General features: G+C 41.1%; 1 protein-coding gene across 10 annotated transcripts in view; it reads right to left on the bottom strand.

Moving 5' to 3' along the window:
• The window catches only part of neo1a (neogenin 1a), a 148,300-nt gene that overhangs the window by 50,849 nt on the left and 84,224 nt on the right, over positions 1 to 13,227 (bottom strand). For all 10 annotated transcript variants that reach the window (XM_018683456.2, XM_018683447.2, XM_018683448.2 and 7 more), the window contains exon 5: positions 7,412 to 7,548. In XM_018683456.2, the coding sequence (XP_018538972.1) occupies positions 7,412 to 7,548 (137 nt within the window). The remainder of the gene's footprint in view (positions 1 to 7,411; positions 7,549 to 13,227) is intronic.

The raw sequence follows: 13,227 nt of genomic DNA, 5'->3' as shown, positions 1-13,227 counted from the left end.
GTTTGCAGCATGAAACATGTATATGCAAAGGTGAACTTAGTCACATTTGGGAGAAGGATGCAGATGATGATTTTTGGCAATTAATGCAACAGCAGAGAAACAAAATTCAGTGTAAAGTGTAACTAGTTGAAAATGTCAGTAGAAAAACAAGCCTGCTTTGAAAGTGCTGCAAACATGCATGTGCAGTATGTTGGCAGGCAGTTTTTCATACGTCAACACATTAGGTTAATGCGTGTTGGAGAGGAGAGGAAACCACTATGGCTGAATTATGCAGCCAGAGAGGAAGCGCCTTATAAGTGCTACTAGATGCCAGCTGTCAGTCAACTCAGACAGCACTGAAGTGGCTATGAAATCATCCAACTTCCTTCTCAAAAATAAGTGGGTCGTCACCAGGAAACCAGTAATGTTTTTGACCATTGTAGTGCAGGAAAGCAACATTCTGGTTAACAGATGTATGTAAACATCTCTGCAATGATATATATAAGTCAGATTTCAACAAAGAAAGGCTTTGCAATTAACTTTATCTGTAAGTAAGAAGACCACAATAATGTATATAGTTAAGGTTTTTTGAAAGAAATCTAACACCTAATACCTATACTCTAATAACTGCTAAATGCTAAATGTTTGTATATAAAAATCCCTCATGGTCATTTTAAAGAGTCTGTGTGTAGAGCATGTTTGATTGACAGGGGTCTAAGCCTATCACTCTCTTCAATTCTTTTGCTGCTATAATGCCTGGCAGCAGCCCTCAGGATTTTCTGGCTCTGGTAGCTGATGATGATGACGAGTGACCAACCCAAATCCAGGGCTAAATATGTCTATTCATAAACATATGGATGACGTCATGGACGCCAAGTCCATGTTTTCCCTCAGTCTACGGTTCTCAGGGACACAGATGCTCCACTCTACCAGATGGAACGTCTCCAAACGGGCTGACTTGTATTGGAACATAAATACCACTCCTCTCTGATGAAAGAGAAATCCGACAGAGACAGAAAAACCACAAAGGAAATGCAGATACACAAAAGTGGGAGAAAGAAAAAAACACAAAGACAAATATAAAGGAGGGAGAATTGCTGAAAAAACACCAATGCCAGTTCTTTGGAGCTGGTATTATCTCTTTAGCCTGCGGCTTAGTAAAAGAAGCTTTAATGCAGACTTACACTGACTCCAGTGAACTGCTAAAAAGAGGGCCACAAAAAGGTCATGTGTGTGTCTCACTGTGAGCTTGTTAAAACAAAACCTCACAGGATTCTGGGCAGATTACTTTACTTAAAGCTTCAGTGGTAGCCAGGAGTGAAGTGAATAGAGACATACTGAGTAGGAAAAGGCCAACCTCCATCCACTGGTACTGATAAAAACGATGAAATATCAGTCAAAAAACATGGAGAAATCAGCTGTTGCAGCATATTTTTGGCTTTCTGGGATGTGTCAAAAGGTGAAACATATTACCCCTCAGCAGTTAGGCTACAGCAGCCATCTATTAAAGCCTAATGTAAGACTGCTGAAGCTAAAGAATCTAAATATGAAAGACATGTAACTGCTTTGCCAGCTTGGCAAGAGTCCAGTTAGCTTCGTAAAGTTAAACAATAGCTCTTGGGCAGTCAGGGTTTACTCTGAGGGCAAGTAGAGCTTGGACTACACTAATTACCCATCCTGCTCTTCCAAAGATAACAGCTTTACTCTTAATCCTGGCCAAAAGAAACAAGGAAGATGCACTGTGCTTGCTTTTCTAGTCATTGAGCAGAGAATAATGTCCTGTTACAGACAGAGTCATAGAGAGGCAGTTCAATCTTTGGATGTTTTCGTGAACTTCCCCCGTTGGTTCTAAAATTACTGGAAGTGAGTCGAAGCAGAGGCCTGAGATTGTCCATGAAATGCTGAGACAAAGCTCGCATGATGGTTTGGTTACAGCATACAGAGGAGTTCAAGGCGCTTCCTCTGTGCTGTGGCTTCATTTCAGAGCAAGAATAATTCTTAGTAAAGCAGAGCTCTAAAACAAATTGTTACTACTTAACCTCCTACTGGCAGTGTATTGAAAACATGGCAAACACAAAACACAGCTAGTTTGATTATTTACTTGTGTCGCATACTGCATATTTCACTTTAAAATGCACCATTAATCACTCACTTATCACAAGAGAATCCCTGGAAATCTGGTGCATCAGTCACTATATGTAATGTTTCCAGAAAAGCTTGTTTATCTCCAAAAATGTTAACATCAGACTCTTTCTGAAGGCCTTATGATAATAAGTCTTAAATGTCCTAAAGTTTTGTGGGTTCACTTTGATAAAGTTTGAGTGGAGGCAGGCTCATTTATTTTGAATACTGATAGTAGCACTTTGGATTTATAGACTTTAGTTATTGTACACAAAAAATAGATAAATTCATATTTTCAGTTATGAATGAATGTAACTTTTCCCTAAAAATTATCAACAAGGTCTGTAATAATGGGGATCTTCTAGACCACGATGGTGTTAAAACCTAACCAGAAGTCAAAAACTCATTGCCAGAATCTTAATTTCATGAGTAACACCAAACTAGCAAGGTGGAATAACTGACTGTGCACGTGTCTTCACTCTAAGAATCAGAGAAATGAGAATCTCAATTTTAAAGGTCCAACACAAGATGCATGTTAACGCATCAGGGGTCTTCCCAAAACAGAGCCACACAGAGTTCTTGTATATCTTTGGTATCATGCAGATGTGGCTCTATCTGAAACAGGGAGAAGGCTGTTGATTCCCCACAGACAAATGTAGACACAAGAGAAGGGGTAGACAGGAAATCAGACGGAGACACCTCCATACACCTCGCACCCCACTGGTTAAGATAAACTCCCTATGAAAAAAGGAAAAGGTGTGTGCCTGTGGGTGTTGCTCCTTATCAGATCAGTGTTCTTTATAAAAGCTAAATGGAAAGTTTCTTGTTATTTCAGTCAGAATATAACAGTGACATTGGAGGAAGGGCAGGAAGATAGTGTGCCAAAGTAAAAACAGACTAAAATATCCAACAGAGCTTATAAAAATCTGTAACTTTTCCATGCGTCATTTAGAGCAAACTGTTCCCGTCACTAGCTGGCAAAAATACTTTGAGCCTAGTTCTGGAAATAAATCCCTCTGTAGAATTTGCTACTGATATGTTAATTGACGTTGAATATGCTTTGACTTTCAGGTTACCTATTTTGTTTTTTTTGGGGGGGTTGTTGCTGTTTTTTGTTTTGGGCTGGTGGAACAATGTGAGCTACCCAAAGTACATGGATATGATACAATCAGTGGCTCACTTTCTTCGAACCACTTCTCTTACTGCAAAAGAGTAAAGAGGAAGGTGGAACTGCAGGCTGAAATTGAGCATTTTTTAATGTTTCTATTTTTGCCCATTTCTATAACAAGGTAAAACACTCCTGCTGCCTGCGGTTATAAATCTAGGGTCCTCAGCCCATAGCAGAGACATGAAACTTTTACAGGGGGCAGGGATTTCCTGCATGTGAGTGCAGCACATGGAGAGAACAATTAAGTTGATGACATGATAGCATGGGGCCATGATAGATGAGGGCCACTGACTCGGAGCCCTATAAAACTGGAAACATACATGTTTGTGGAGAAACTATTTCTGTCTTGCAAACACACACATACAGAGTCCAGGTCTGGGTGGTGCCCCAGTCACGCAAGACCATAATCAAAAGCTGCTGCCTCTTCTGGCCCCGTTTATCCTGTTGCCAGCTCTAATAGAGGGTGAGATGTCACAGCAAAGCTGTGCCGAACAGAACACACACACTCACACAAACATAAAGCAATCACACATACACATGCGAGTGTGTCGATACACAACTGTGTGCCTGTGCAGGGGCCCCTACTGTACATGTTAGTAGATGGGTGAGCTAAACATTACTGTCGACACTGATGTTTAAAGCCTGACATTCTGCAGAACTACCTGGAGTCGTACTGTGGTAGAAGAAGTAGTTTTCCATTTGCTTTTCTAGAACATCAGATTGTGGTTATGTCAACAGAAATAAATACTCTAAACCTATTTATGTCACTGGTTCTTTCATCATTTATCATATAAACACTGCTCCTGGATACCTATTGCTTATTTTTGACAGCCACTGGGATTATCTCTCCTGAAGCTGCCTGTACATCATTTCACATTTTAAAGAGGAATTCTTGTTTGTGAAGTAGTTTTGTCTATAGATAAAAGCCCTCCAGCCAAAACAAAGAACATATAACGTTGTTTGCTACCATGATCTGGCCTGGTGCTATTTTACTTTCCTGAAAGAGACCAGCAGCACTTTCCTGTCCAGACCTTTGTTGGAGCCCTGCTCTACATAACAATGTGCAACAGGCACATGGTCGGCACAACTTCTCTGCCATAGTAAGTGGTATAAGGTTCTGATTAGCAGAGTTCACTGCTAAGGTACACTGAAACAGAATTTTCCTGCATACATTACTCAAACGGGAGTAAATAGTGCATTTGTTTGGGGCTACTTTCAGCCATAGATTTGGTGCACCAGTGAGTACTAACTGCAGTGGGAAGGTGGACGTTAGCCTGACTCAAAATACACTACAGCGCCCATGTTCATCATAAGGGGAGACATATGAATGCATGAATGAATGCATACAGGTCAGAGTCAGTGTATAATTGACCTGGTGGGGTATCATTATGTATGCATGGTTGTGTGTTTGCTGTGTGTATGTCCACACACCTGCTGCAGCCCCCACGTATCTCTCCTCCCACAGATGAGCACCAGCTGCATCACAGACCCTCAAGCTATCTCCGGGCGAAACTAACAGTGCTTTACCGTATCAAATCCTCGGCTGGCTCTCTGCATCTTTTCCTAAGCACAAACTGTCCAGTGTTTATGAAAAGCCACTGGCCGTAAACACACAGTCTCTCCTTGTTATTGCAGCAAAAGAGGCCCTAAGGTGTTTCAGAAGGAGTCGGTCATAGGGAAAAATATTTATTAGTTTAGATTCATACCACATTGATTTCCGTGAGTGTCATACTGCTTCTTGAGAGAATCGACTGACCTTTCAAGTGTCACTTCTGTTGTATAGGGAGCAAATCAATGCCACAATCTGGTTTCTTCATGAATCTGAATGAATCAAATGCAATTAGGCCCGCGAGTCTACAGCATGGGAACTAATTAAAGTGTTTTATCATCTTACAACGACGGATGTCTTTCAACGATATTTCTGGAGTGCTGATCAATCCTGTACAGTCTCATCACACTGGAGGTGGAGGCTGGAGGGGGTCAGGTCGGAGACTTGAAGGACTTCAGAGAGAATTCAGCGCTCACAGACTTGAAGACTGAAAACGAGTGAAGTCAGACATCCTCCTGTGACCTGAGCCTATTTTCCCCTCACTGTCTCCTTTAATCACAGTGAGTGACTGGAAGTGATGAAAGGGTGGTGGAGGGGTGATGAAGAGATGAGGGGATTTGGGAAGAAAGGCATGGAGTCATAGTATGATGTGGCCATGTCTGAAATGCAATGAAGCCGGGAATGAGCCTCAGGGTGTTTCCCTGTTCTCAAGTTATTTCACACCGAATCCTGTTGACTTGCTTCACCTGGGAGAAGCATACAAATACACATGGGGCATCTGCGTTCATGTGTATTTTTCTCAACAACAGAGTCTGACAGTGGTAATAACAGCACAGTTACTGTGGGTGTGTCTGATATGTTAAAGAGCCAATGCAATGATCTTACTTAAATCAGTGTGAGAAAAAAGGCCAGATACATGCGTAAATATTAATGTGAACTTCTATGAACAATTCCAGCATTATTTACTGGAACATTAACAACTGTATCACTGACATCATTTTTGATTAACTGTATGGGTTAAAAACAGTCTTACGTTTCCATTGAGTGAAGTGAATTTACTGAACTCTACTGTATTTAAAATGGCTGTTTCACAGTTTTGGCAGAGGCACACACATCTCAAATGAAAGTAATTTTCCTATCAAAAACTAATGGAAAATAAACAGTATGATACCAGTGGTCACATCATACCTTCTACTTAGTTTTTAGATTTATTTTATGCTTTACTTTTTCATTTTTGCATTGTTGTACAGTGACATACATATTGAGCTTATTTATGAATTTATTACAGACATGCTGTGCACAAATTAGGTTCCTACCGTCAAAATGGGACTTTGAAAGTGAAGATTAGTCAGCATTCACATGGGATATAGCAGCTGTTTCATGTGGAAGTGTGATAATTAATACAAAAATAAATAAATGAATAAATGAAAGAGGTCTCAAATTCTAGTATGTCTACAATTCAAATTTGCTCATCAGCGCTGAATTTTTAGTGATAAATATGACAGCATCAGCAGCGCAGTCGAGACCAGATGAAGAATCAGCCCATAATATGCCAATTATTTGCTGTTTTAAATTATAGACAATCAGATTAGAGACATACAGCATAAACAGGAATGTGTGGTGTTGTTGTAACTGTGAGCAAAACATATTGTGTCTAATACTCACTTAATATTTAAAAACAAGTGTGATAAGTCTGAATAAATGAATTTGGACACACAGCTTGGAAGGCACACTGTGCTGTTTCTGTCGCAGTAGTTTACTGTTTGTGCATCTTCTCAGTATGTTGTCTGGTAACTAAAGAAACTGCCAGCTACTCTTTCAGCATCTTCTAATTCTAGTGCTTGCCTATATTTTTTCCTGCCAGTGTTACGTGCAGCTCAAGTCCTTCTGTTATTCCTGTGTTGGGTGGCATTATGTAAAATAGAAGGTATAAACAGGTACAAACACTCCATATGCTGCCTACTTAAGTGCTGAATACATTGCTCGCTTAGAATACAGCCTATATGTTCCATGATGTGCAGCACATCTCAATAAGCCACAGTGAGTTTCTCTACACAATCTGCATGCAAGAAATACACCTTGTTCATTTAATTTCAAAGTAAATTGTCAGTTGCTTTGTTTTGGATCTGGGATATGGGTCCTCGAGGCATTTAATAAGCTCATTTCCAAACATAATCAGATGAAATTAGACTGTTTTATGTGATAGAAGGATGGTCTGAGAGCTCAGTCCCAGACCTGGAGCAACTCAGCTTTCCTCCGCTGCTCTCTTTAGTAACTAATGCATCCTCACTTGCTACTGCTCCTCACTAATCTCCAATCTGTGCCTTAATGTTTGCCCGCACAGTCACTTTGTTTCTAATTTACTCCGAAAAATGAAGCCACTAACAAGTCCTCAGACTAGCAGAACTGCCACTAGAATAAGCTGGATCAAATTAGTGGTAAATATATACTGTATATGTATAGTTTATCATCTGTGCTTCTAGCACTGTTGGCTGGCATGATTTTTAGCCCCTGTAAACTGCTTACATTGCACACCCTACTTTGTACCTCCAGTCCAACAATAGAGAGTGGGCGATGTGGGTATATGAGGGTACCTTGTACTGTGAGTTGCGCTTGGGCTTCAATGGTGGCGTTAGAATTGTCCGCCATGCAGGTGTAGACGCCGGCATCCTCCTCAGTGAGATTGAAGATCTGGAGACTGCCTCCTCCCAGAACCTCCACACGACCCTCACTGGATTCAGGTAGAAAGAAAATGAGTTAGTTCAGAATATGAACAAGCCTTCGTTCTGGTTTCTGTTAATTTACAGTATTATTTTTATTTGGGGGCTTAGCTACGTGAAACACTGTCCACATCACATGCAGGAGCCTTCGGACTGCTGACCCTGTTGCAGCATGTGGATAGAGCTGAACTTAAGCCTCACTCCCTTTTTTTTCACCAGACTTGTTAAATATGTAAAAAGTCATCACAGCCCATTTCCGTGGAGCACATTCCCCTCGCGCTTCTTCAGATAACTGCGCGATAAAGGTTGCAGCCTCGGGAGCACCATGTTCCCCTACTGACCTGAGGTTGACTCCACATCTCTTCCCTGCGTCTTTTGCTCCGTCACCTCTTACTAACACTCTGAATAAATAAAACATACTAAAAGCCAAGTCAGCTACCCTGAAAAGAATGCAATTTGCAATTCTTCTCAACAATCATGATTTATAAACAGCCTGGTTTTGGAGATCTGGTAGTATAACTACAGTCAGATAGGAAACACTTAGTGATCACTGTGCAGTGGAAAAATAATAATCTCTCATTTTAAAAAGTTACATGTATATGGACAGATGTCCTAATGTTTTATTCAATATGCATCATCTTCGATTATACATTAGAGTGCTGGTCTAAATTGAAGCTACAGCTGGGGCGTGCAGAGTGTACAGTGTTACTACTGCAGTTGTTACATCGCCTTAACAAATGTTTTTGTTTTCTTTCGTCAGCTCTTAATTAACTGTGGTGACATTCATCTAAAGAATAGCAATAGTGACATCCTGAGCAAAATTTCCATTATATTGAAAACACCAACTACCAGTGAACATTTTCACACAGTGTTTTTCATTCTCTCACAAAGGCTCAAAGTACTATTCACTCAGGTGTTGTGCTCAAACTACTGATTAAATATTTTGTATTAAAATGTTAACGTTAACACGAATTTCTCCCTGTGTTAACACATACATTTACACACTGCAAAACAGAGCGGCAGGAGATAGGACTAGCTGACTGAAAACCGAGAAAGTCACAACCAGGTCATGTTTTTTGTCAATCATTGCAGACTGAGCAATCATAAATATGTATTATTCTAAACTGTTCACACCTAATCCCAATCACTCCATATCTATTTGTATAGCCTCTCTCTGAACCAGTGACCCTCCTCCATTTTAAACGGCCCCAACTTTGATTTTCCCAGTAGGCCCAGAGGGGAAGCAGTCTGTGGCCAAGCTCTGGCTTGATTCAACAACCAGTGGAGCATGGGAGTAGGAGGAGGCTGAGAGGAGAGAAAACAGAAATCAATAGCTTAAAGAGAGAACTCTGCATTCACAAAGAGAGAAACAGAGAGGCAGGGAGAAAAGCGGGAGCAGTGGGTCGGCTGGAGAAGATAAAAATCCAAAGATGGCCACAGCGAGCGAGATGCAACCGAAGAGAGAAAGATCAGTGCATAATGGTTTTTGCACAGAGGAGTGAGGATGCATGCCGAGGTAAAGAGTGCACCACGGTAAACTGAGGAAAAACAACCCTATGCTGCAGGCTGATTTAGTTTTAAACAAACTGCTGACTAGCTAGAGCTTCCACACGAAGCTAGAGCTGCTTTTCCTCTCTCCCATTCTAGCTCTGGGTATTGGCAGCTCTGGGCTTTGAGACCATCTGCCTGTCTGTCTGTGCTGGAGTGGAGCATTGGAGTGGCACTCGACCTGCTGTCACCAAAATGACATCACTGTTTCACTTGTGCTGTAGGGATAAAATAGACTATTAACATTAGCCACAATAATTTAACAGTTTCAGCAGCTGCAGCTTTAGGTTACCCTGACTCACTGTCCTGTAACAGATCAGAACTTAAGTGCCTGAAAATTAGATGCAGGTTGGAAAATGAAAACTTAAGGCTTTAAATGTGCTGTTTTGTAGGGGCTTCAGTACTGTCCCTATTTTAAATCTCACACAAAAAGCATGAGTTTGGTGTATGATAACTTACAGACTAATGCATGGTTGTCTATAAACAACAAAATCATATCTCAATTTAAAATGATATCAGAATTTTCCTGGATAGAAATATGGCAAATGTCCAACAAATGTTTGCTATAATTCATTTCCATGCTTAAATAGCATGCACAGAAATGAATCATAAACTGCCAATCATGTTGCAGTGAGGTTAGTGAGGTTAGCTTTTATTATTGTAGCTGTTTTCCTACCTTAATCTGAGCAGTGTGAGACCTGTTGTTTAATGCTGGCCAGGAGCAGGGTTATGAAGTTGGGTCAAGAGAGATGTGCTAACCTGTTGAGACTGACAGGAACAAAACTTAACCTCAGGTCTTTATGTCAGTCTAAAAGGTGTAGTAAACAGCCCACCAGGTCCTTTCTAACAGCAGCAGATTGTATAAAAATAAACAAAAACCTACTGCACTCAGCCTAATGGAGTATTTTTGAGTCCTTAAGGTGGGAAAAAAGCATAAAGACATACAGTAACATACAGAGGGCTGCTGTGTTTTCTTTTGATTCTGAGACTACAGAACTTAACACAGAATTGCTGAAAATGCCACATGTCTTGCTGTACATTGATTACTTCCTGTGCACATTAGAGAGTATAGCTGATTCTGCTGGGAGGCACTGCATGTCAAATCCCTGCTGAACGAAAAAAATTCCTCTGAAAGACATCCCAGTCTGAGGTGCCAGGCATTCCTGCAGTTAGTCTCACCAGGACAGCTATTCAGATTCTTTGGCCTTTAGTACCGCATGCTCCATATAAAGGGCACTGACAACTTCCTCTTGAAGCTGAAAGAGGGACATACAGCACATATCAACCCACCAGGCAATTTCTCATTCTGTTAAGAGTGAGTCAATCTCAGCCCTAACTGCAGCAGCTAAAGTGCTCTGCTGAAGAAGGAATGTGTTACTGTTTAGAGACCACGAGGGAGGGGGACAAAGTAAATTGGCTCAAAGACACCGTCCACTATTGTGAGGGAGCTCTCTCCACTTGTGGTCATATAAATTAAGACCAGGTGCCTGCTGTAAGAATATGACATCTTGTACATTAGCTGCAGGCCCTTGGTGGGAGATGCTGCTAATTAAAACTGCATTATCCATATTCACCTACAAAGAGCTGTTAAATTAGCTCACTATTTCCACTGTCACTTTTTATCTTGTAACAGAGCACCAGATGCACACATGCATACACACATACAGTACAAGCGACGTGAAGATTACAGGGTAAATGTGTCAGACAGACTAGGTGCAATGATGCTAACTGGCCTTGCTCTATCTATCAGGTTTTTACTAATCCCATTTCAAGCTACACCTACAACTTCCCATATTGTCCATTGCAGCAGGCAGTATATGACATACACTGTTGTTACATTTGCCTAAAATCTGCTAATAACTCAGATCTGAATCAGTCAAATTTAGTTTACCTATCAAAAACATGGCTAGATTTTAACCTTCCGTATCCTAACACCTAAAAACATCATTTATCAGTTTCAAAATGTTCAAAAGAACAACGACATCCTCCTCCCTCCACTCCACTCAAGTGTAACTTGTCCAGAAAAGGTGTTGAGAATGCCCTGTCAACATGCAGAGGTCCCTAACACAATTTGTCCCCTGTTCTGCCACTCAGCTTCGAGGGCAGTAGCAGCAACAGAGACTTCAGAGAAGGGCTTGCGGTGGATGGTGGGGGGATGCGGAGGGGATGAACACATTTGGTATGTGTGAGTGGTAACTCATCCTTCCGTAACATAGACTGGTGGCAAGGTCAGCACACCTGGTCGAGGGGGAAGCTGCAGATCACTGAAGAACCGTGGGTATGTGTGTGTTTTAACGGAGGCGGTGCAATATGCTGTCACACAGCAATCAGCAGTGCTGTGACAGTGGCTGGGAACAGGTCGTGCAGGGGGGAGGCAGTTTGGAATCACAACTGTCACAACAAAAGGGGATTCATTATTAATGGATAGAGTAGCAATCTTTAAACTTTTCTCACTTTGGCCTCACTTTCCTCTTCTTTTTCTTTGTTCAGATTAAATTTCTTTTTCCACTCCCTACTTTCCTCCTCTCTCTCTCTGTCTACAAACCCGTCCACCATCTCAACCCATCTCTCCCTGCGCAGTCATGCACCATGAATGCTAACTATTGTGCTTTTCCAGGTGTTGTGGTTCAAAGTGAACACAAATTGAACTTCCCCCTTTTGACCAGAACATAATCACAACAGCTCCATGAATTTGAATCATGTTCAAGGTGCGCAGAATGGAGTGGGATTTCATTTTACAGCCACATAGGTGGATTGGAACGATTTGTCCTGCTTCCAGAAACACAACATTACAACATTACCTATTCCTGTTCAGATCTGAGCTATGGTAAAATGGGTAAACATATGTGATAGACAAAAGAGAGAAGAGAGCAGCCAGACTAGGAGAGGAATAAGGATATAAATGAATAAATAAACAAATATAAATTAATGTGAGAAATAACCTGGTGCCAACAGCACAGGCTGGGGCTTCTTAAGTGACTGAGCCATGAAAACGTTTTTGTTTTTCTCTGGCTCATAATGGAAAGCTGCAAGGTCCCGGAGACAAAAACAACTCTCGCATACCTGACTTTATTTGCTTTTTTTCCCCCTACCAGCGTCCCCGAGAATAAACCGATCGTTTGATTAGTGCATATTACAGTGACGTTTGAGCCCACGTGAACCCAATGAGCCCCGTGCTGTGCCACGTCTACAAAACTATAGTCCTCCACCGGATTATAAAACCTTTAAATAGAACATAAACCCACATACTGTCTGGTGAAGAACCACAGTAAAGCGCTGCAGGTGAGTTATTTTTTGCTGTGTGCAGGCTACTGCTGAATAAAGCTCCATATTATCAGTTCTATTTAAGCTAATGATGCTGCACAGTTTTAGCTTTTAGAGGTAAAATACAATGTGTGTATAAGTAGGATTTCCTGGTGGTTTTAGATCAAACAACAACCATGAAAGTGACAGTAGATTAAGCCATTGCATTCCAATTATCCTCATTTCCTACTTGACAATGCAAATAAAAAATCAAATAAAAATAGATGCAATGACGGGAAAAATGCTTTGAAGAGATCCAGTGAGACTGTGCATGTTTGCGACGTACCGGAGACTGAGGGACATCCATAAAAGGAGGCTCCACTGCCAGAAAACCATGTCGCTTGTCTTGTTTTCTCAGCAACACATACCAGCAAAACCGCTCCATTACCTTAAACCCACTGCTGCTGCCATCTATCATTTTACCAGAGCTGAAGAAATTTGAGTTCCTGTGCAGAACTCTAACCATATGGGCCTCCAGTGTATCAGAAAGAATGTGGTGTGCTGGATACCTACTGTACATGCCAACCTCTCCAAATGAGGGAAACATGTGGAGCACAATAGTTTCTATTCATATTCACATGGATCTTAAATCTTTGTTGGAGCATTAATGTTACTACTGGACTGCATTATGCTAAGGAGTGTTTCTATTGTTTTGTCCACCAACATCTGTTGGGTAATAGACAGACAAACAGGTAAAAGACAAACAAGCACGCAGTTGAACTAACACCTCTGGGAAAGTTTTAACAAAAACTGAACATTATAAGATCCTTAGAGGAAAAACAGGAGGCAGAGCTGTTGAACTGAATTGCATTATACTGCAAAGGTGACAGGGAGTTTAC

Source organism: Lates calcarifer, linkage group LG2 (assembly GCF_001640805.2).
Source record: "Lates calcarifer isolate ASB-BC8 linkage group LG2, TLL_Latcal_v3, whole genome shotgun sequence".
Taxonomy (NCBI): Eukaryota; Metazoa; Chordata; class Actinopteri; family Centropomidae; genus Lates; species Lates calcarifer.
Note: the sequence above shows the minus strand (reverse complement) of the source record. Positions and strands in the feature narration are given on the sequence as shown.